General features: G+C 44.0%; 1 protein-coding gene across 1 annotated transcript in view; it reads right to left on the bottom strand.

Annotated features, from left to right (window-relative positions):
• Positions 1–25,692, bottom strand: part of LOC8042348 (glutamate receptor ionotropic, kainate 2) — a 132,004-nt gene that overhangs the window by 26,173 nt on the left and 80,139 nt on the right. Inside the window, exons 8-10 of the mRNA XM_029986051.3 lie at positions 11,891–11,995; positions 3,131–3,223; positions 351–545 (exon numbers count right to left, since the gene is read on the bottom strand). Coding sequence (XP_029841911.2) covers positions 351–545; positions 3,131–3,223; positions 11,891–11,995 — 393 coding nt within the window. The remainder of the gene's footprint in view (positions 1–350; positions 546–3,130; positions 3,224–11,890; positions 11,996–25,692) is intronic.

Consider the following 25,692-nt stretch of genomic DNA (forward strand, 5'->3'; position numbering starts at 1 on the left):
ACGACACAAAACTACAGGCGAAATGAAAAGGAAACAAAATTGCTGAAGCTTTCTTCAGATAAAAAAATAAATTTTAGCAGACACCATAGAACTGTATTTGCCTCATTCTCGTACCAAACTCTTATACCCTAAAGGCTTCCCTCCTTCGCACACCTCACCTCAAATGTATTGCTCTGTAAATAAAGAAGGTATGGTAATCAAAAATAAACAATTACTCTAAATTAACATTGTAACTTTCATAAAATGTTATCAGCAATTTATCCTCTGAATATAAACAAATACCACGAAAGGAAAAAAGAAATGATTTTTGCAAGTCACAAGATAGCGCACAAAAGATATGACTAACTTACTCCATTAGTAAGCTCTCCGACCATCCCGTTCCATTGTCCGTCCTCTTGGAGCGATCCGTACCTTCCGTCGTACGATGCGTGGAGCTCGTACTTGAAGTCGAGCATCGCGGACAGCTCTTGCAGCAAGTCGACGCAGAAGCCGCTGAATTTGGGCGAACCGTCCTCGTCGTTATTCACTATAACGAACGGTCTGCTCTGAAAGAAGCCCAAGCGACACATGCCCCCAATGAAAGACGGACCGATTAGTTTGGCCGGGTCTTCTTGCTTGACTTCATTCAGACGGGTGATTAAAGTACATTGAAGGCAGAATAAAGCAGACCCGAAACGATTGAATAGAAGATTGAACGGTGGGTGGGATAAGTGCAGGCATGCGACTCTGGAAGCATCTCGGTGATGAGACAAGGATACAAGTCAAATAGAAGGGCTTAACAAGAAAGCTGTTTGCGAGCCAAGACGAGTGGTTCTCATTTCACTTGGCAAGAATAGTTCAGACACATTTTAGAATGAAATATTTACGGGACGTCGTTCACAAACTAGTTTGTCGCAGTTGATGGGTGACCGCAGATATAAAAAGAAAACTTGATATAGAAATGAAAATCTTCCTATTCGGGCACATATGTGGTATGAGGTTTTTGTGAACAAAGACGTCACATTCATTTTCTCGAAGAGCACGCTAAACCTAATCAACAGAATTTATGAATTGAGAGCAGCGAACAAATTGTCTTATCTGAACACAGGATTCGAATCTGTTGCGCTGAGTATGTAAGCATCTCCTAATACTTACGTAATTATACTGATCTTCACAATAAGCATTTGAATGTGCATATGGGTTAGAATCAGTGCGCCCCAGCAAACGACTGTTTTTAAGTCAAGGCTTGTCAGTATCTTGTGATTATTTTTGGCTAATCCCATCACAATCGTTATTAGCACTTCACGTGCTCTGAGGTTTGTTAAAAAAAAAAAAAAAAAAAAAAGCCTTGTATTGCCTAAAAATATACGCCTGTAAAATTTCTCTCCCTAAAAGTTATTGCACTCTTCTTACTTCTCGCCATATATATTGAATTGCTTACATTTATACATGTGTCAGTAAATGAAGGATATTTAGGTATTCACTCAAAATAAATTACGTTGTCGTTAATACTGCGCTGCTTTTGATTTATTTGAAACCTAAGCTTTCAAAGAGAGTGAGAGAGAGAGGCACTTACTGGTGCTAGCGTACACATTGTGTGATTATTTGCCAGTACACAAGTAAAGTAGAAAAAGGACCCATGAAAGTGCTTGCTTATTTCTACTTTTGATATTCTGTTTAAAATTGTATTTTCAATACTTGGCTGGATTCGCGCTGCCTAGGTGCTTTTTCAAAAGTCCATCATACCCCCGAAAAGCAAGTATGAGTCTTCATAACTGAGCTTAATTATCTTAGTTGTTTCTTGCATTTTTTGTTTTTGTTTTTTACATTGCCAAACTTTTTTTTGTGCTTTGTATATTATTAGGGTAGAAGCCCCGTCAGAGATGCCTCCCACGAAAAGGTAGTAATGTCTATAAACAAAAGATAACGTTATGTTCATATTTTCTTTGCTTGAAGGCTCCCTTTATGTTTGCGTTCAAGTTGTAACAATGTAATATCAAGCAATGAGAACGTAGCGTATTTTGCGAGCGACATTCTATGGCGTAAACATTCAGGTGCCACCTGTCAGAAAATTGAAGCATTCTGGACAGCAAGCTACCGAGATATGTGCTATTCGTCAGGCTGGGCTTGGTTTGTTTCAGAGATTATTCTAACATGCAATCTCGCAAATTCATACTGAGTTTTCAGTTGTTGCTAACTCAACGCCGTATATTACATGAAACGTGATTGCAGGCAACTAAATGTCTGCTCGTAAGCGCGGAGAAAATTACCTAGTGCGACGCCTAAGCACTCAATCATGAAAACAAATTTAGAAAGTCTCAATGTTTGTCTTAATTTTTTGGCAGACGTAGTGACGTATTTCCTAAATTGTATTGGCGTAAGTAAGAGACTGCCCAACTATAAATAAAACTTCGGTAACTTTAGTAATTTTTACGAAAATACTATCTTAATATCCCCTTATGTTTTATTAAGGTGATGTAATAAGGACACGGCAGCTATACAACCTAAAGAGCTTTAAATACTTTCTTTTTATTTACTTTTTGCATTGACGAGATGAAAACGTTTTTTTATAGTTTCCCTGTATTCCGTATGCTCACTTTAATATTTACCATACATGCTAAGTTGAAAGTTGCCCATTGTGTTCGTTCATGAACTCGCTGTCTTGCTGTTTCCCTTTCTTTTTATTTCTCTCGTTCGTCGTTCCCAATAAACATATACGCCATTCCGAAATGACAAGGCGTGATTATCTATACTGAACATTTGTGATCGCTGGATGATGAATGGTAAAAAATAACAAATTGTGTCGAGTACAAATTGTTTTGTTGACCTCTAGGAAGCCCTATGAATATCAGCATTAGTTTATGTGGACCATTGTGAAAAATCTCGAGAGGGCAATCCAAATCGAAATTGCAGTGCAAATCTTTTTGGACTTACTGGGATAATGTAGCTTTAGCAGTAATAATAAAGTGGCCTAGATTTATCAAGCAGCATAGTTATGAAGCTGCTATGCGGGACAATATTAATTTATATGAACTTTGCTAATTCAATAACGACATTGCAAATGACGCTTGTATATCTTTGAGCGGATTGGGTCTTCCCAATACAGTGCGAACCATAGTTTACTTTTATACTTATGCAATACGAAACTTACAGAGATTACCACTACACGAAGTACAACATCATCTCCCTTTTCCTCCTCGTCCTTGGTGATGTTGAGTCCTGACGTCGGGGACCACGTTCCAATCTGAAATCAAACTTATCTGTCAGATAAAGACAAGTTTTCCATAATTCTTGATAGCTATATAGAGAGGACGCATTCGAAGTTAAAGCGGTCTATCATTTTTATATACCCTACAGCAGGTGTCTCAAACTAATCTGAATATGGGGGCCAGAGAGACCGGCCCTCCGTCGGCCCTCTCAGTAAAAATAATCAACATATTAGTGGATATCACGAAGCAAAGAAGCCGAGTCTCTTAGTGGCACATTTGAGACTTCCTATACAAGGGACCTCGTGCTCTTTGCTTTCCGTAAACTCTTCGTTTTTTCTATATACAACTGCTTTCTTCTAAAGCAGTGGTATACAAAAATCATAACACTCGTTTTGATTTCTTCATACGACTGCTTTTGGTGACACACACACTGTGTGTGTGCATCTCTGCGTGTGTGCGTGTGTGCGTGTGTGCGTGTGTGCGTGTGCGCGTGTGCGTGTGAGCGTGTGTGTGTGCGTTTGTGCGTGTGTGTGTGCGCGCGTTTGTGCATGTGTCTGTGCGTGTGTGTACGTGCGTGCGCGTGTGCATCCGTGCGTCCGTGCGTGCGTGCGTGGGTGCGGGCGTGGGTGTGTGTGTGTGTGTGTGCGTGTGTGTGCGCGTGCGCGTGCGCGTGCGCGTGTGTGTTTGTATGTGTGTGTGTGTGTGTCGTCTTTTCCTCACCTGCAGTCTCAGGGTTGTGTTAAGTCTAACTTCACCAGCTCCTTTGCGCCCTGACTTTCTCTTCAACGAGCTTTCATGTTTCACTAGAACAAGACAGCAAGCACCCTGTCGTTGCCGTGTTCCTGAAGTCACTCGGGAATTAAACACACTCAGCGTGTCTCAAAAAAGGCTCTTTCAAACGAAGTTTTCGCAAGCCTGAAGACTTTTATGGCCGCATTATAGTACAGTTATGTATTAATGGGACTTGTTGACTGCTAGAAACCCGAACTTATGGCTTTATCTTGGGAATTACTCCTGGGCCCGTTTTCTCGAACGCGAACCGTGGGTTAAAGTTAAGTATTGTCCCTAGAAGAGGGAATTCTAGGTCACGTGACTGGGAGAGCAGGGGCGCCGAGGGAGGAGCAGTACCTATAAGCAAAATGGCCGCAACGTCACTTAATGAGGGTCGACGTTACTAAAACACTCAGTTGGGAAACTCGTCGTCGAAACCTGGGCCGCTGGCGTCCACCGAGACCGAGCTAAATGCGACAACACCGCCACTCTTTATCGTTTGTCTGTACTGTGGTCACCATGAGCTTTTTGAAAGCCTGTTTTTGCGTAAAAACAAACGGAAAAGACTCTTTTTGTATGAAATTTATTGGAGTTTAGTACTAAATGATGGGCGCGTGATGTTTTTATCATCTTTAGTTCGCAAGGTTTTGCGGAACAATTAATATTGTTTTCATACAACTATGCCTCAGCGGGCCTTTCAGGTAGCACGTCATGACCTAGGTGCATTTTAACGTCGGTCGTTGAACGCGGCGCGTCCGGCGGGGAGACGGCGGTGGCATCCCTGTAACCCATACCGTGTATCTGTTCTTAAAGCCAAAATAGAAGTCACGTGCAGTTCTTCGAGAGGCCGCTGCGGGAGAAATGGTGGCGTTGTGTTCGTCATTAGCTCGGTGCTCGGAGACAGATTGGGGCGACTTTTTCAAAGCTGTCTCTATGGGAGTTTCCCAACTGGGTGTTTAGTAACGTTGATGAGGGCTAATAGTTCTTCTAGGTTTAGGTTCTGCTGAACATTCATTTCGATCCGGCTGTTATATTAATGACGCACCATCAACCTATTAGCACGTCAAGCAAAGCGGTAGCTCAGAGGGACTACTAAACTAACCGACGGCAGCAATCCGCGAACGCATCACTCTTCAGCAGTCCGGGATCCAAGACATGACGGTACATAAGCCTTGCAAGTGTTTTCAGGGTGAGTGAAAAAATGTTTTGCGAACGAGTGTTTGTATATATTTACACTAACACGTTTAATTTGTTACACTATGCACGCCAACACAATAGCAGCGATTACTTTGCGAAGAAAGGGGTTATCCTCGATAAATTCTTCGTTCCGGGTGAACAGCTGGTACATTGTACTGTTTTTTTGTTCGCAGTGCGCCGACAGTATGCCGACAGCATCGAGGTTTCTGCATATCCCCGGTGGCCACCAATTCAACGGTGACGAGAAGCTTAGCTCCCCGTCACCGGTGGATCGGTTGGGCAAAAGGAAAAAGGGGCAAAAAGTTGAGATCAGTAGGAATCGCAGAAACGTGCGTCGCAAGGAACAAAAACGAGACTACAGCACCGGTGTTGCCAGGCTGGAAAGCACAAGGGAAATTTATGCGTTGTTTATGGCGAAACATATTGAAGGAAATGTTTCTTACTTTTCCGAATATTAAACTCTAGCATAGTAGCTAAAATTTCTTCGTACCATCTGAATCAAATAAATTGGTTTTCAAGTACAACATTACTATATTTTGACTTAAAATACCATACTAGATCGATAACAACCAGCGGACAAAAAGGATAAACAAAATGACTGGCTTGTTTTACCGTTAGATGGCGCATCTTACTGCCCAATCAAAAATAATTATTGTTTTATATCCAGCCGTTTATTACAGTACTTAGGTACTTTTTCCTTCCTAGGCACCGTGGTTTACCAAAATGGGTTTACCATCGCTTCGAGAAAACCGGCCCTGGTGAGAAACTTCCAGCTCAATACGTTCCACGTCATCGTGCAGCTGAAATGCGTCCCAAAACGTTCGTGCTTGTAGCATGGTAGTAGGATTGTCGTACAGGTGAATTATATGAAAGAAATCCGAGAAGCTAAAAAAGGTACAAAGCAATGCTCAGTGCAAAAAAAAAAAAATAATAGTCAAAAACATTTGAGACTGTTTTAAGAGCAAAGATACCCTTCGAGCGTAAGTGAACTACAACAGACCATTATTCACGACACATATAGCGCGCGTGACATGAGAACGGGGATTCGTATCCTCTTGTTACTTGGGAGATTCTTCTGACCGAGTCGCGGGCCGCATATTTGACAGCCCTGTTCTAAAGTAACGCAAGACAACATATTGTCTTTTGCCTTGATCGCGCGAATGCAGGAATTGGCGCACTGCATTCGATGGCACACTTGGCTCGCTGGGCACATGGCACAATTGGCATACTCCCTCCGATGAACCAAATGTCCTCGCTATATGGTAATTGACTGGTTGAGCGCCTCTTTTCAAATTCCCGCCTCCAGCACGCCTTGGTTGAATTCCGCCGTCATTTTGCTGCTGGCACGCTCAAAGATCAGAAGATGTCTAATAGCGAGTTCGTTTCACACGCACCGGCACCGTTCGAGTTCTCTCTCAGAATACATCGCACTCGCGGAGTGTCGCATGGAAAGCTGGCCTCAAACAAACTTGCCAAATGCACCGAGTTCAGAAGACTGATGCTCTCGCCATCTATGTTGTACAAAGAGTACCGACTTCAAACTGAAACTAGCGCCTTTCTGTTCGAGAGTGCATTCGCTGCCAACGTTTATCTATAAACGCTGGTCGCTGCAACTTGTACTTTTTATTTCCGATGACTTCAAGCAACTCGGCGGTCGTAGAGATATTAACAGGCGGCATAAATTTTCGGAACCAGCTGAGCACAAAGCAAATGGATGCGATCTTTCAATTCTTATAGCCGTTTATACTGGAGAAATCTGATGATGCTGTCCGCGCAGAGGCTTGATCCGTTTGAGCATGGTATTATGCGTGAGCCACTGAAAGGGTAAGGCTTAAAACTAGGCTGTCGGAATATCCAGCAAAAAGTTTGGTGGGACATTTGATTTCGATTGTCGTTACAGGTCGATCAGATTTTAGCCTTGGTGAGGGCGTCGAGAACGGTAGCTTTCTCAAACAAAATACGACGGCGCAAGATAGCTGAAATAGTTAAATTTTAAACATGATGGCTTTGCCCAAGACTCTGGTAAAGTCACTGTGTTTGGCTTTCTCGGATGCTTATTGTTCACACAGAGGTTTCTGCTGGGGTAGCTTTGCCGACAAATGTTAAATTTTTCACCCGCACACGGATGGTGATAAGGATATCGGGGGCCGCTGATGCGTTTGCTCTGAGCATTTCTTTGCACACCGGTATATTTCAGCGTCTCTACGGCAACAGAGCGACTAAAAGCTTGCAAATAGAGCACGGGGTGCCGATTGCTTCCTTCATGAAACAGCAGACGCTCACAATTCAAGCTCGCGTTTGATTCCGTTGCCCGCGGGATACGATTTCTTTCAGAAAATCAACATTGTTTTCCTTTCGGCTCTGCCGTACGAATGACACATCGTAGCAGACGAACCCTTGTCGTTTGCTCCCGCTCCTCGCCGGAGCGAGGCATGACGGGATTCCAGTTCGGCGGACGCTCGATTTTCACGGTGCAGCGAGTGCATGTAGGCGTGGGGTGCCGCCGCTGAAACAAACTCGGAGAGTGCAACCACTCGTGGAGTACCGGCCGAAACGAACTCACTCCACGCTACGAGTGGGCACGCGTGGACACGAGTGCCGTGAAACGAACTCGCTATAAGCGTTACTAAAGGCGGGCACACGTGAGCGGTAAAACTGGGCGCCGCGCGGCGCTTGCCGCTCACCGCTAGGCGCACCACAGTCGGACTGCGTGGCTGCGCGCGGCTTGAGAGCCTATAGAAGTAGAGAGGGTCCATGTAAACCTTGGGGAGAGTTCTCTTCTAAATTTAATGGCGGACGCCTCCGGCGGAGATTGCACTCAAGTGTGCATGCGCTTTGTTTTCGCGTGGCAAGACGAAAATCAGGCGGAAAGGCGGAGCCACTCGCAGACGACCAACGCGTTCGTCACCTCCTCGCAGCTCGTACAGGCTTTGTGTGCGCGGCAAGGAGCGAATGTATGCAAGGCGAGCTGGTTACCAAACATAATAATCGAAACCCTGAGGCAAGGAGAGGGAAAACTTTCTCTACCGACCAGACCCGAGCGACGCGTCGGCGCCGTGAGGAAGTGACACAGGAACGCCTGCACCGCTTGCCATGCAGACTGTTAAGGCTCTGCTGTAGCAAACGCGGTGTAGCGCAGCGCACACGGATACTGACTGTCGCAGATAGCGAGTTCCTGCTCGACGGTTAATGAAACGTGCACGTTCTGCGCTACGCTGCGGTTGCTGTGTTAGGCGTCTGAGTATAACAGAAACTTTTACGTGGCTCCGCGCTGCGCCCGTTTTCGTCGTTCACATGTCACCTGCTCAAGGTTAGTGAAATGCGCTAGAGGTGGGTCAACTGAAACCCCTCCTTGGCGTTCTTATAGCTTGTCAGTGACAATGATAGGCTCACCCCCTGCATTTTAAGAGTAGAAAGAACCTTCGCTGTGTTCCAGACATATGACGGTATATAAGAATAAGCGTAAAAACGGAAAGAAGTCTCCACAATTGCCGCGTAATACGTGTTGGAAAAAAAAAGGTGAGCATTGCCAAGCTGTTTTATCTGTATTTTTTGTGTGTACGAATATTGTTTTTAATCCAGTAGCGCAGCGTTATCTCTAGCTTAAAAAAAATTCAAAGAGATTTTGTGTTCGTCGTGGGCTTTTATAGGAACATGGACTTGCGCTCTTTAATTCAAGCCACTATTTCGACAATGCTACTTTCTTTTTTTATTTTCTCCACCTGACATTGACAAGACGCGCAGGTATTAGGAATGCTGATTTATTTCAGATTGCACCAGCTAAAATAGCCCTTCCGGTGACTACATTCGTTCATGCAGACGTGGGAAAACGTCGAATAAAGTTATGCCGCAGTCACCGACAGGTTAGACATCGTGTTTACGTGTCTGATCTCGTGATTGATTCTCGGTCGTTCTTATCGGCCAATGTCGCAATCTCATTGGCTATGGAGCGATAATGAGATGTCCTGGAGCTTTAAGCTGGACACTCGGCGAAAAGTCGGCGAGATTTCTGCCGGCCGTGATTGGCCAGCGCCAAGGTCAAGTGCGGAGCTTGAAAATCGCGGCGGTCGGAAATCTCACCGACATTGTCTCCAAATGTCCAGCTTAGTGCCCCCGGGGTCGTAATTTGTAGATTTGACAATGACGGTCAGCGAAAAATTCGGCGTCTATGATTGGCCGTCGCCAAGGTCAAATGTGGCACTGGCCAATCACGGCCAACGGATTTCTAGCCGATATATTCGCCAAGTGTCCAGCTTAGAGCTCCTGGACTCTCCATGCCCCGCCTTTCCTAAACTGTCGGCGACTACACGGCAGGCAAGTGTTCTAAAATGCACGTGTTTGACGCACTGGAAGCCAAAACTTGGGATACGCTTGAGCTTCACCTTTGAGAATGGAACGCGATAGCGTTATCGGGACCCATTAGCAACGCCTTCTCATGGAAACCCGCGCTCGTTCCCAAGCCGCGCAGTGCCTGTCTAGTCGGTAGCGTCACATGTCATATGACGTCACGTGTGACGTCATGTAACGTAGCGCGTGTCGTAACTCGTGGCTGTGACGTCAAGACCCTATCGCCCCGCTAAATTTATCGGAAAATGGTCCGCAAAATTTTGGCGGGAAAATTGGGAGTTTTCGTAGACCGTTTTTCCTACTATATGCTACGCTCTCCACAACGAAGACGCCGCTAGTGCGCATACGCGCCGCTGGCTTTGACTGCAGAGTTCCGGATATCGTTGCGGCTTGCGGAGAGCCTTGCGGGACGAAAGAAGCGATCTAGAAGAACTCCCTAACGTTTTGCTCAATTTAGCGGGAAGTTTTTTCACCAAACCTAGCGGGTCGATAGGTTCGTGACGTTACACGCGTGACATCACACGTGGCTGCGTGGACGCCCGATTTTCGGCTGCACGAGCTCTTTATCGCGCGTTAAAAAAGGGGTACGCCAATCAGAGGGCAACAAGAGAACGCGTAAGGAACGCGCGGTATCGAGGCAGCTGCGCAAAATTTGTCCGTCATTGGTTGACGTTGGGGGTAAACAAACGCACGAGGTGCACAAGGAGCGGACCAACTTGCACGCCGTATATATTTTGTTTCACCCTACGATGCACTACAGCCGAAGAAAATGAACCACCAGCTCCAGTCACAAACTAGTTAGAAACCACGTGAGGTGTAACGGTGTGTGTATCAGTTCACTGAAATCCGCGTACCTACAAACACTGGCTGGTTGCATCACGCGCTTTCTAACCGGCACGTGATTGAACTTGGCGGCTCCTAGTTTCGGCTGTGGTCCCGTCAAATATGTTTGAAACAAATCTTCGGAAATCGCAATGGACATTTTGCGTGGAATTGGCATTTTCTACTTTTCACAATATTCATCTTGTCAAAAAGGACAGAAAACACACCTCCTTTCTTCGAAATGCGTAATCGCGAGGCAAAAATTAGAATATTCCCCGTCATCTATCCTATCCACAATCGCCATCTATCGTAGGTTCACAAAACCGTCAGCTCTATCTGCTACCGTGAACAGCCGCCAAAAGCCGGAGGAGGAGGGGGGCAGAGCCGGACTGGGGGGGCGGAACCAGAACGAGACTTTCTTCCTTTCACCATATTTTTCGCGCTGCGCCAGCACGTGGTCACGCTGTCGAGAGCAGATGAGTTCTCGCTGCTCACTGATGGGTCTGGAAAGGGAGCTTCACCGGAACCCCGCGCGACCCCCATTGACTTCGCAGCACACGTGACTCGGAAGATGGTGAAGGAGTTCAGAGGTGCCAAAAACCTAAACCTTTGTCTATTTTTAAAATAAAAAAGTGAAAGCCGTTTACAACTCCCTGTAACGCCGAATTGGAACGCAGCTCTTGAGGAGGAGGAGGGGAAGGGTACTGAGGGGAGGGTAGACCCCTCCTCCTCCTCCTCCTCCCCTCATTCTTTAATATGCTCCGGGGGATCACGTGACCTCGGGGGGGGGGTGTCACGTGACTTCGGGGAGGGGGTCACGTAACCTCGGGGAGGCGTGACCTGAGGTCACGTGACTTTGGGGTGACCTTAGGGGGTCACCTGACCTTGGGGTGACCTTGAGAGGGGTCACGTGACCTCAGGGGGTCACGTGACCTCAGGGGTCACGTGACCTCGGGGGGTCGCGTGGCCTTGGGAAGGGGGCCACGTGACCTCGGAGGGGTCACGTGGGGTCACCTTGGGGGTCACGTGACCTTAAAGTGATTTTGAGAGGAGTCACGTGACTTCGGGAGGTCACGTGACTCCTCTCAAGGTCACGTGACCTCGGAAGGTAACGTGACCTCGGGAGGCCACGCGACTCCTCGGGAAGTCATGTGACCCCTCTGGGACACGTGACCTGGAGGGGTCACGTGACGTTGGGGTGACCTTGGGGGTCACGTGACCTTGGGATGACCTTGGGTACGCCGACGGCGACGGCGACGGCGACAACGACGCCAACGGCGACGCCGCTCAAGCCGGAAACGAGCGCCTAAGAGCTGCGCTCTAAAACTAGAACACGCAGGCAAAAGCGGTTTTTTGCTCTTTACTTCAGAAAGGTCGAGACACCAACTCCCAAATTATTTAAGCAAAGCACTGAAATTGTTGCACAGCTCATTTAATTTGGAGGAACATCGCTGTTGAGAAACTTCACTTGCGGGATGATGTTAATACTGCTGCGTCTGTTCCCCGTGGACAACGACACACTGAATTGTGCAAATAGTCGTACGGAAGAAATCATGAAAACATACCTCTTCGAGTCCATCGGTACCGAGCTCGGTGACGTACAGCTGGAAGTCTTTCCGGAAACCGTGCTCGTCGAATTTTACGGTGCCTGTCAAACCGTCGAAAGCAACCTGCGGAAAATGAGCATTATATATACCATATGTTATGGCCGGGGTAGCTAAAACTTCAGAAGACCTGAAATACAGGTTCGTTCTTATTATAAATAAAAAAAGCTAGCTACAGGACAGCAGTATTTTCACCCCAAAAACGAATTACCAAAAAATGGTGTATACGCGCTCGCTGAAGCAGAAGTCTGAGTTGTCTTTCATGTCTTGTTAGCACGATCGAAGGAACTGACGACACATCGAGCACGATATGCCCTAGGAATAATGCATATACATTCCCTCATGCATGATATTATATATCATGCCATGAAAGCTCGAGGGAGGAAACTAACGACCTCCCTAGCGTTCTCTATCCTGCTTACGCTTCAAAAAAATGCCCGGGCGCGCGTAAAATTGGATACATGTTTACCAAACACAGAAGGCTACGTAAGAAGGAAATGGCATCCACCGGCTTTAAAGACGCTGCCACAACTGTTTTTTTTTGTTTTTTTTTGTTTTTGTCATCCGTAAAATTGTATTGCTGGGAGCAGAATTCCACACTAATAAAAAGCTCCCGTCTTTTGAAGCATCATCAGAATTTGCTCAGCAGGTCTCTATCGACCCAGCAGTGTTGTGCCCGTTACCGAAAATAAGTAACGAAATAGCGTTACTTCTTAGCTTGGGAAAAAGCGAACGCGTTACGGAGCTCCGTTACCATCTTGAAGATGTAACGCAATACCGGTTTTGTTACTTGCCATGATTAACGGACTTTACTCTTTCGTTAGTTTCTCGTTACTTTGCTTTTCACTGTTCGTATATGAAAGCTGTTTTCAATAAACCGCCTCTAAAAACTTTGGCCACAATACAACTGGTCGGGGTGACTATTCATTCATTTATTCACTTGTACTCTGCAGCGCCGGAGCATTAAAGCCGTGCAGTGGAGTAAAAATTCCCTTTAAACGTTGGAAAGTCACACAAACAGCACAAGCAAGGACACGACTATATAAATAAACAATTCAAAACAACATACAATATTAAAATTTCAAAATTTCAATAACCCCAAAAATACTAAAAAAGGAATTTACATTGCATTGATCAGGTTAATAAACGATTCACTGTTGGCAGGAGGTGTAATGCGTATCCTCGAACACGTGAGGCTTCGCGAGCGCGATACAGAGAACTGAACCTTGCCCGTAGCACCATGCCTGGGAAGAAGAGACCACTCTGAAAAGAACGACTAAATGCACGCCACGCAACGGACGCAAAATGAATCTCTTTATGTAATCAAAGTTAGTTTGGAAAAATAAACGTTATATTATTCCTTCGCAAACCAACGTCGCATTTCCTATTAACGAGACGTCAACACTTGGCCACCGCTGAAACACTTGTTTTTGTTCAAAGCGTGGGCACGTCAACGCTTCCAAACTTGGAGTTTATCCTTTCTGTTGCTACCAGAACGCGTGAATTTATTTGTTTTGAAGAGAAGGATGTGACCAGCTAGAGTAGCTAGGGACGCTGAGGCTAAATCCTTCGAGCGGCGGCAGACTGTTGCCTTCTGAACGGATGTCTATTTCCATCGTAACGGCTGCTTAGGGTATCGCGACAGTGATCCTAGCAGCTTTTATACAAAGATTGCACCGAGCACGCTTAGCGGTTCTGCGCAGCGATAATATCGCGCCTTTTGGTCGCGGGAACGTTAAAAGTGTCCTCAGAAAGAGTTTGAAATGACGCCGCTTATGCATAGCTTTGTTGGGCTTTCTTCGCCCCTTTCAGGAAGTGTACAGAATACGAATTGTTTTGTTTAAAACAGTCATGCAGCCATTTTTAATCAAAAGTAACGAGTAGTGGGTAACGTAATTTTATAGAAATACCGTAAAACAAAAACGACATTGCTTTACTCGTTCCTCTTTTGGGATTCTAACGAGAACATTAGTAGGTTAGTAAAACCACTAACGCGTTACCAGTAACGTCGTTACTCGTAACACGTTAGTTCCAACACTTCGACCCAATGCGCACGTTTCTCTGTGTTCATGGCAACGCTTTATTGCGTGTATAGTCCATATAAATAGGTTATTTACTCCTCTATTATGTTGGCTGCTTTGTTTTGTCTTCGCATCAAGGAACATTGCGATGGATGTGGCTACTTCACCTCAACAGTAAAAATTGTATTTTGTAAATATTTATAAAGAGATAAGTAAATTACGCCTGTTTGGTGCGTAAGAGGTTTTTGTGACTGCGGCTTAGGTTACGAGTCCAACATTTCATTCGATAATACTAGTAATCGGCCCTTCGGTGAACCGTTCTAATACTTGCCAGAGAAACTCTCAAATTAACGACGGAAATAATCCCTGCAGAAGGGGAACAAGAGGGAGAAAGGATAAACATAAAACATAAATCGTCATTCTTGTCCAGCTCGCTTGCACGTTAGCATTTGATTGCATTGTAATCATAAACTCTCAAATTGTTTTTGTTTTTAGTTGAGACAAGCAAAACCGTTTTAATGTTGTGTAGAAGAATCTGAGAAACACGATTTTTGCACAAAACAGCTAACCTGCGTTTTTCGCATTCATCTAAGAGTAGTGATAGCATGGCATCATGCTTGTGTGCATTTTTGTTGTGATATTAATGTGATAGATTGCAAGGTTTGAATCAGGGAATCATTCGTACTGCAGGACGACCGTTTGCTTCATGTCCTACAAGCTTTTGATCACCAAGAATAGTGCCTTCTATACCCACTCTGTATGCTGCATCCCTGACGCTTATGCGTCTCCCGGCGCACGTTGAAATGATGCGCGCGTCATGCGACGTGACTATGTAGCTATTGGTTTTTAACATTCAACACGATTGGTGTCTAGAGCAAGCTTGATATGGGCATTTGTTGATCTTGTACTTCAATCGCATCAATGCATATTTTACAGAGCTTGAACAAGGTGAAAAGTGTAGAAAATCTGCTCAATTCATGTAACATACAGGAGAGAACTAGAAGCCTGTGATATACAGTTTGCAAGGTACCAGAGCAGCGCAGTTATTATGACAAGTATTTGAGTTCCTGTAATTAGTGATACTATTTGTAATTAAATATTGTCAAGTTACACTGAAATAATTATGAACGTAACCTTTTCTTGTCACATTTTTATGCAATTTGTAAAAGTACCTTAGTTATAATTCCGTGTAACATACGACTGTAACTCAGCTTCATTTTTGAAAATGCTTGACCTGTTACTTCTTAGGGTGGTATTTGTCAAGCACAACACCAGTCAACCAAGCAGTGCAGCGGTTAAACGAAAGCTCAATATTGGTTGCCTTGTAATGTCCAAGTACAGAGCAAGCTTCTCCGACCAGACTTTTGATCAAGTCTTGTTCTCATAGCGTAACATGCCTCTTCAAAACTTTTAGTCTTTAGGAACTTTTATTTCTTATGCTTTTTCAGGATGTAAACTTGTTTCTGGTTAATTTATTTTGCTGCCTAAGTAAATATTACAGTGAAAAGTTATTGTTGGAACTTCTTTTCCTCGTAATATGTCTTCGTTAGTTTGTTATTTCTATGGATTCTCATTGAACGAGTGAGTTTGGTGAGGGTTTATTGCACCTATCAATGTATTGTAGTAAATTGCGTTAAATGTTCATTCGCAATTCATCTATTTTTAGCCCTGAGCTCTATCCTACCTGTCTGAAACCTTGTTTTAATAGTGGGACAGTTAGAAAGGGTCCGAACATATACATGTTTTGGAACTGAGCAGCGCGTTCGTAATCCCGTGAGATTCCAATTAACACCAATGTAACTTAGTTACATTTGTAGTAACTGTAAATTCAATGAGTTACAAAAGGAAGCGTGGAAATGCAACTCTAATTTATTGATATTTCAACTCTATTGTAAATGTTACTGGAAATTGTTTTTATTAACGTTTACAGACCTCAAAGATGCATATGAACCGCTCAATCTATGGTCGAAAACTCAAAGGTTAAATATTTTAGAAAGGCTAGTGAGCGGTATGGGTCCCCTTCATTCTCAACTCTTGCATCAGGTTATTTTTAGAAAACGTCGTATTCTCGGTTATTTTGTTTTGGTAAACATATTATTCTGATGAATTTTCAATGTTTCGATTTGCCGAGATATCAGCACTACTCCCTTGGTATTAATAAAAAAGGGTGGTGGCGTGCGGCGAGTAATTACTTCGACAAAATAATTACGAATGTGAACTAGTAACAGAATTCACACAGGTCATAGCTGAGTTTTAGATTTCTTACCTTTTTGCTGTGGTAACTATATTTTTGCTGTACTTTGTCATCCAAAATCTGGAAGAGTGGCTAATTTGATTGGCTTTGATGATGACTTCGAAGTTGCATAACAGAAAGCAAGTATACTTTTTTTCTTAATGAAACTTTTAACAATTTTTTTTTAAAACACAAATTATAAACAAGTTTTTAGTTCAGTGATCGATTCCAATTTTTTTTTCAAAAAATTATTGGAACATGATTAACAAGGATCCCATGTCCAATATCTGCATTTATAGATTTTTTTACTAGCAATCACGATCAATCCTCGGTCAATGCTAATCCTCTCGGCACTGATATCTGTCAGCATTTACCAATATCTATGTTGATAAATAAACCTCAGACACCTAAGAGATACCAATCGACGATTACTACCAAAGTTCAAGATATGACAGACACTACGCCAGAAATTTTCGTAACGTTTTAGGTGCAGTTTAATATAACCGTATTTTTTTAAACATATTTTAATTCTACATATGAAACATTTCAAGAGATATATCAAAATCTTTATGACCAGAGTTTTATATTTAAGACAGCCAAACAATGTAAAACGATTTGTAAGCCGTACGGAACTCAAGAGTTTCTGGTTGAAAAAAACAAAAATTATAGCTGTTTCAGCATTTCTTCAAAACAAAAAACTCTGGTGACATAAATTCTCGAAATAAATTGATTAATTTTTATAGACGTGTTAAATTTAGTTCTAACAGTGATTGTTAAAAAGGAAGATAACAGACAGGCTATATATTAATATTTTGGGAATGTCATGGTTTTGTGGAAGGAAGAACGTGAAGGACGAAGTGACGGGTGCAAAAAAGGTGCGTGAAGAGCACGAGCCGCGACGTTCGGCAGCTGCTTGAAGGATCTGACCGGCTGTGTCCCGGTATCAACGACCCGAACCAGAACCCGCCGCTACGCGCGGTGTAAAGGGAACAGCGGAGGTATGAGCATCCACGCCACCTCAACACCGTCCCTGGACTGAGCGGCTACAGAAGCCAGGAACCGAGCCTCGTCACGACATATGCCGGTGAATCTCTAGTACGATAGCCCCGTAGTTCGAACTGCTTATTTCTTTATTGTGCCTTTACTTGTAGTCTTAGTACATTTTTTTCCTTCCATACTGATATTTCTTTTGTGTGTGAAAATATATGCCCTGTTTTTTTTTCTAATACCCCTGTCAGACGGCAGCTAAAATGGCATTTACGCCAAATGACATTCAGGTTTTCAAATGACATTCAGGATGGGACCTGCCAGACGACAACTAAAATGACATTTAAGTGATGTCTATTACGATTACGATCGCAAATTCGTCTCGTGCACATAGAACACGTTTTCGTCAATAAACAATTTTAACACGGCAAAACACTTGTTTTTGTGTGTTTTGTCTGCTGGGACAAGAAAATATAACAAAAAACTGGGATAGAAAGTTGCGCTCACTAGTTTCTGACGAAAAAATAAAGCGAAGCGTGGGGCGAAATCCATTAGTCAACCTAACGTCATCATAAGCCGATCCGTAAGCCGGGCCTCCCGCGCTCCGCCACTACAGCTGACAGCTTGCTCGCACAGTTCTTTCGTTAATTTCGATAGTGCTTGCTTGCTCTGGTTGTCCCTCACGCTCGATCTTCGGCTGCCGTGCTCACTTCTACGTCTGCGAGGGATCCTGGATGCCGTATTGCGCTTCCGCCGTCACTATCACGGCGGTATGAATTGATCTTGGTTCGAGCGTCTCCCCTGTTGAGAAGGCCGTCCACCATCTTCGTCGTAGAAGCATTCCGCGAGCTTCGGTTTGAAGACAGGCTACCGTACCTACTAACGTACCGCGTCTTCAAGCAGGCGTTTGGCTGATGCCGGCGATGTGAATGTGTGTCTGTGTTACATAGAGTGCTTGGTTGGCCAGGTGACTTGCGTGCACCTAACCACCCCAGTGACAAAGTGAGTCGGCGCTGCAAAGCCATACCCTCCTGCGGAGGACAGAACCATCGCCAACTTGCTCGTCGTGGGGCAAACCACTGCCAAGTGATCGCACCCCTCCGACGCGACTGGCCGAAGATCTTGAGCGCCGCCGCGACCGCTGAACGGTTAAACACACACGGGATAACCGAACTGCCCCAGGACTCCCTCAGGTCATAGAGAAGCGCTGTAGGAATGCCACCTGGGACATCAAGTTCCAGCACCAGCGGCTACCAAAGCACAATAAAAATAGTAAGTACCCTTTTTGCAAAAAAATAAATAAATAATAAAATAAAAGAAGTTTGAATTAGTAGAAATAATATCTCTACATGTTTTTTTTAGCTCTTAGAAAATGCAGGCTATCTTGTTTCAAACTCACAAAATTAAAAAGAAAAAAAATTCACTTGTCTTCCTTTTACTGAATGTCACTCAAAACTAACTGATATGCCTCCTGTCAGCATTCTAAAGTTATTCGTTAATTCGCTTTAATGTGAATAAAACAACTGGATTGATCATCTTCCCAATTGTGCATCCTTGATGAGGTGAAAATGACTGAATAACTGTTTCTAGATACGAGACAAGAGTGCCAGCTTCTAGCACTGTAAATACTGTGTTTAGAAGCTATAGAATGTTTGCCATTCTGTGAAGTTTCAAAGAGATGTTCCAAGCTAGCTGTGTGGTGAAATTTTAACTGCTCTGCATCTCCATTGAATCTCCAATTTTAAGAATAATATGACTAAGGTGTAAGATATTTTATGCCTAGAGGACTGATGCATCTGTTGCAATGTTTCTATCCAACTACAGTGATTCCTCTGGCTCTCCTAGACCACTGCTACCAGTTCCAGTATCTCAATGTTGGGATGCTGAGGCAGTGTCGTGACCATGTTCCAGAGGTTGGCACTGGCGAGCACTCGGGAAGCAGTGGCGCCCCAGGCACATATGGCCAAAGTCAATGGGACCGCCGTGTCCCCATGGATCCTGTGTAACCACGTGTTCCTGATACCATCCAACATGCTCGAACCTTGCCCAATCCAGGACATCATCTTGTGCACGTCGATCGGTCAATTCCGTACATACGACAACACTCCCAGACTTCTCAGCATCACTCCCAACTTCTTATAGTGATGGATAAATTTCAGCCTACTGCTGACTTGGAGAATTAGAGTGGACACAGGGGCCATGGTTTCATTTACTTCATGCGTGAGTGAAGCTGAAGCTATGAGCATGAGCATGTTGCCCTGAACGATGCTACCACTACATGATCGTGCATGCTTGGTAGCGGCATTGAAAGCCTGGATCTTGCACTTAAAATGAAACGGAATCTTGCGTCGTGAGTGTTGTGTGTGTGCATCTGGCAACATCGGCGAGTCAGCAGAAGTCAAGCCAAGGCGAGTCAAGCTGGTTTTACCGAACCGTTTGTCATTCCGGGGACTCGTCGTAAACCATGTGCCTCTTGTCTAACTCCTCTTTTCTGCACGGCCAAGTCGGCTGCCTGAATAAAGATTTGGGCAACGACAAGAATGAAGAAATTCAAACTCCGAGGCACGCAACCACACTTTTTTGAGCAACGACAGCTTCGTGGCAACGACGAGAGCATATGGCAAAGAAGGATGAGCCTAACGTTGTCATCATGGGGCGGCTGAGACATCTCGAAGAGCTCGACCCACAAAGATTGAAGCGTGGCCCCTGTACCAGGAGCGACTAAACTTCTATGGTGACCCCCAGCAGCAGATGTTTTCTGGAACATGTAGATATCTTAAGTAGCAACTGTGCAGCAACTGTATTCAATGTATATGTGCAATACCTTATCAAACGATTTTTGGGATGTTTTGGAATAAAAATGTGCACCTACTGTATCATGTAAACATACGTAGCTTATTTAGCTTTGAAACAGAATGGGATTCTCCAACATCAAAGAAAGCTAGAAATAGACACAATCAGAGACTGACTTTATGCAGCATTTCTTTTTATTTCATTTTGGAGCACGTCAATGGGAATGTAAAAGCCGGTAAAAGGTCACGGTGGCGAATACCTACACTACGTTTATTAGAACAACAGACCACAATTTACAAGATTTGTACTACTTAAAAAAGAAAAATAACCTCTTTTTGACGTGTTGCATTCTTCCCAGAATCTCTACACGGCGGTAGTACATTTGACAAGGCATGTCAGCCAACCTCGGGAGCTGTTGCCTGCGCAACAAACGCGAAATTTAAAGCGCTGCTAGGCGCAGACAGCTATAATAGTATGAACCACGACCAAGCCGGTCGTGCAATGAACTCGTTCAAGGTACGCAGTGCTGCGACGACCCACACACGCAAAACAAACACTAGGCGGCCGTCCGCTCCGCTAATTGTCTTACGCGTCGTGTTTTTGCGTGCTCACGTTGGTTACGCCCACCGTCAAAGTTATATCTTACCCAAACATGTTCCTCGAGGTTTCGGTGTTGTGATGGACTGCGACATCTGTCTTGAAAACCGAGGGCTTCTAAAAACGCCCGAATGCCGGTGCAGAACCCGCCGTTCCGCTTCTGCTACCGAAGGCATTCGAGGTGCTCGTCTCACGTAGCTGTGCCGGGTGGTATAATTAACAGGTGGCGTTTTCTTGCCGGCAGGCGCTCCTTCCGACATCGTAAAAACGCGCAAATGTTGAGCGTAACTGGAAATGGAACCAACAAACCAACAGCCGACCGAGGCGAGCTCACGACAGTTACAGCGGTTCAGCGCAGGGTTCAGAGCCATTAGGCCTACTAGATCGCTGGAGCCGTGAGTAGGCTAAACATTTAGGAACGTAAAGTGTGTGCAAAATATGCGTTGAACTAATTGTTTTCGTAATTAAAACGAAGTAAAAATTGTTTCCGCAATTAATGCCTTCTTTTTAAAAAAAAATCCCGTCACATGTGCCGAGCGCTGCCGACGAGAGTACGCTTTGCGAACTCAGTTTACCTGAAATGGCATTTCGGTTGAATGCCATTCGAGTTGCCGTGTGGCAGTGCCTAAATGACATTTACACTGAATGCCATTTGGCGTAAATGCCATTTTAGCTGCCGTCTGACAGGGGTATAACTCTCTGTCTCCCGACCCTTTTCTTACCAACCCCGGACGAGCCTGTGACAGGGAACTAATAATACAGTAATTAATCAACATACGTGGCATATCAATTTCGAGAAAATGTATTTGGAGATTTTTTCCGGTTGTTTTGTTTCGGATAGTTGTAATCATTATAAATTTAATACTGCAAAGGACAGTGAGGTGGTAGAAAGTAAACTTGGTCATCGTGGCTACATTAAATGGCATTTCACTGAATCTACCTTTTTAAAATCGACGGGTTAAGCACAAAACTTCGCGGTGTCTAAAAATTGTAAAAAAAAATTGCAAGAGTCGCAATGTTAACGGTTTCAGGATTAAAGCAATCAAGTATTGTATTAAAATATTTAGTCCAATATAAAGCTACATATTAAACACTTCACCTTTTGCTGGTGTTTACTCTAAAATTAATGCAGGTGTAGGGTGCTGAGCACCCACAGATCTATCTTTCTCAACAAAATAAAACGGATGGCTCGAGGCAGTACACGCACGCGCCTCAAAGAGCTCGAAAGGAGAATGCTCTCAAGATGCCATGATAGATAGGCACGTCGTTCGTTGTCTCGTTCCGTGACCTCGCTTTAAATAACGTGGTAAAACCTCGCGGCCCCCACAGGTTTCAAAACGTGTGCTCACGGTCAAGACTGGTGATAAAGCGTGTTGAAATATTAAAGACAAATGTCCCTGTTAGATATATACTAAATATCTCGAATGCATAATGTACAGCAAACTTTTCTGTTATCTAGAAAAATATTTTGTACTCTCCGATTTTCATAATGGCTTTTTGGAAACGGCGCTCAACCAAATCAGCACTGCCAAGGACAAATGAAGTTATTTATAATTATTTCGAAAATAAAGAGCTTATATGAGATGTTTTTATCGATTTTTTGTTTCTGAAGACTTAAATATAGTTGACCATAATACACTACTAAAAGGATAGTTCACTAAGGATTTTGTGGACTCGCACTGAAAGTTTTTGGATGGTATCCGCATAATTGGACATAGTTTGTTGGCAGAAATAACTATAATTCATAAACAAGTAGAATTCCGAATACAATCCCCCAAGGAAGTGTTCGGGGCCTGCTCTGGTTTTGTTAATTGTCAATAATTTAGAACAATGTGCAGCAGAGAATAAGTTTCTTTCCTGCAGGGTATTGAACCGAACCCGAACTGTGAACCGAAAGCCGGGAAGGACCGTTATTTTCGCGTCAACCGGAGCTGAACCGGAACGAAACAATTTTTTTTGCTCCGGAGCGAAACTGATATGTTTTTGCATGCGGTTTTCGGTTCATACGCGAAGTCAGGTTGCGTGAGAAAGGCGTGGCGAAAAACATAGTAACCAAAATAGTCAACCGAAATATGAAAACAAACAATTATTTTCGCGGAAATTGGAGTGGAACCGGACCAAAACAATTATTTTTCCGTTCCTGGGGAAACCTGATAAATATTGTTTTGCGGTGTTTCGTTCATATGGGAAGTCAAAAAGTGAGAAAAATAGGTAGCGGAAAGCTCTGTAACATTTCATGAACAGGTTTTCACATAACGGTCGTCTTCCTAATTTATAAAGTTCGTCTCGAGAACTCAAACGAAATGAGCACAGTAACTATAAATTCTCCGGGATTTCTGGTCTTCTGTATTTCTTAAACAAATGCCCACATTCGTCCCAACCGTTTCTTTGGGACCGGAAATGGCTCATCAAAGAAAATTTTTCACTAGAACATACCCGATTTGTACGTCAGCGAAAGTTACCAATTAATGAGCCTGTTTGGTGGCAAAAAGGTGAGGTGGGCTGGTTAGTTTCTCATCTCGGACTAAACTGAAAAAAAAGAAAGCAAGGACAAAAAGAGGTATATACAACACGCCTAGTGTTTTCTATACCTCTCTTTGTCCTTGTTTGTTTCGGCGTTCAGTCGGAGCTCGATTTGGTGTTTCTTGTTTTCATTTTGTAGAGTGCTGTGCAATTTACTTTAAAATCCTGGATTTCATTGCACAACTGATCGGATAAGAAAGCAATACAAAGGCCGATGGATATTTTACAACCTGCACAATTTGCTATACTGTGGCGCATTCAATCTGCTTTTAAAATAACTCAGCGGATTTAATAATCTCTTCGAAATTAAAATCTAGCACCGGGAAGGGGGGGTTGAGATTCAATGAACAGTTAGAGCCACCAAAAACAGCGAAACAGCTTCGATCTCTAGTAGTAGAAACAAGAACCAAAACGTTTTCTCTTTAGAAACACAAACATCAAGGCGCACACAGCTCATTTGAGCATTGCTAGACAAAGAGCCGCGGCTTTCAAGGGACGCTAACGTGTTGCCGTTTTGGGAGGAGAGAAGGGAACGCCATCCAGAACCCCACGCATTGGCGCAAGTACCCCTGGGAGGGCCTGCAACCCCTGTCAGCGTGGAGTGAGCCTTTTCTGCGCTGAAGTTCATTCTAACGACTCAGAGGTGCCGTCTTTCCCCGGATAAGCATGGCGACTTCCGGCTTGTTCGATCAGCTGCCTGACATTAAACTGCGCTTTGCCCTACGTCCCGAGGTGCTCCAGCACCAGCTCGGTTGTTCTACACACGAATGTGAGTTTTTGCATTTGATATGTAGCACTTTTATAAAATGTCCATAGTTTATCTTCTGCTGTCGTCAATTGCATTTAAAAATATGAGTATGAACCGGTTCGAACCGTTCGAACTTTATTTTTGCACGCTGCAGCTGAACCGGGTTTGAACTGTTTTCCATGGTCCAGAACGAAAACCGGAACGAAAAACATTTTGGTTCAACACTCTGGTTTTGTGTAATAATGACACCACAATTTTTGTTAAAGGTCAAACATCTTCCGAGATTAAATGTAGGGCGGAGGCAGTTCACGCCAACTTTCATTTATCGACAAATTGAATGATTTGAAATAGAACACATATAAAATTAGCTGCGTGCTGTATAGGCAACGAAATTGTAATTTCGTCAGGTTAGAGTATTATGTTGAGTTCATATACACTATTAAATATGTGAACAGTTTTGGTGTTACTTTTACAAGATTGTTTCCCTCGGAATGGACAAGCAGATTATACTCACCTGCAAGTTGGTAAAGCGGTTGTATTTATATCCAAAACCCGTTCTGCTTGCTGTGAGGGTGGAGTTGCTTTTATGTTATACTTTGATCTACAACCACAGAGCCGTATATTGGGAGAGTTTGGCCAATAGGCGGAGCAAAGGCCGCCGCCAGCGCCGAATATTCCCCCCACGCTTAGAGCGTAAACTAAATTTGTGACACTGCGTCAACCAATCAGGAGACCGCGACGTCGAAATGTTGCGAACGACATTTAAAGCGTGAAATAGAAGCGTTCCAATCTCAGCCTCTACTCCATCTCACAAATGTCGGCAGGAAGACAAAGGTACAGGCGCGCGTGTGAGCCTAGCTCAGCGAAACGCCTTTGTTTGTAGGAGAACTCGTACATAGGAGGCACTTTCCGACGCCACGCGCTCGTGCCCATGCCTTTCTCTGCACTGCTGATGTTTGTTCGCTCTCGTCGGCTTGCTAGAACAGCGTCCTGAGACTGGCTGAAAGAAAACAAAGCAAAAGGTGGGGCGCGCGAGCGTCTTGAGACGCTGAGTCCCGCTCGGCTCGTGCTCTGGCTTTGGCAGTGCTTTCTTTCCCCGTCTCAGCTGAGACGCTGTTTCTAGCAAGTGGGCCCTGGCTTAGAGCGCACGTTCGTTTATTCCACACTTGAATATTGGCGTGATTAAACCTCACGTGAACAAAGTTTTCAGTCACCGAGAGTTAAACCTTATCACTCTAGTGACTCTAAAACGGCTTAAATTAGTCATGTCACAAATCTAGAGCTCACGACCACCGCTAGGGGCTGTTTCGAGGCCTGTGGTTGGCCCCGAGATGCTCGCCTATTCAAACCAATGTATGGCCAAACTCTCTCAATAAACGGCTCTGCTACAACCACTACGTTTACTGACATCTAGCGGGGGGCACCAATAGAAAGCAATATTCAACAAACCTGATTTTACACGAAACAAAGCATTTTGTATAGTCTCAAATATGTTACTTTTTTTACATTGGTCCGTAGAACTTTAAAAAAAACACAAAGTTATGACAATCAATCCTTTATACGCAATCGCTTGATGGCCATATCTAATAGTGTGATAAGACAACATGATTTCTTTTTTGTTGCTCTAGTATCAAGTTTCATAGCAACAAATCTTGCGTATGTTACTCGACATGGCGAGAATAGGCTTTTCCCTCCTCAGCACTATTATATTTTAGCGTCTTTAAAATACTCAGTGCCAGCACTCATAAGTGAACTCGAAAGATGAAATCTAGATATTACTGAGAAAACAGTGTGCTACATGATATGCTACTGGAAACAGTTCCATAAATGAGCTTGCCTCTATTGTATTAATTCATAACCT

The sequence above is a fragment of the Ixodes scapularis genome, unplaced genomic scaffold (assembly GCF_016920785.2).
Source record: "Ixodes scapularis isolate PalLabHiFi unplaced genomic scaffold, ASM1692078v2 PGA_scaffold2__306_contigs__length_199485367, whole genome shotgun sequence".
NCBI lineage: Eukaryota > Metazoa > Arthropoda > Arachnida > Ixodida > Ixodidae > Ixodes > Ixodes scapularis.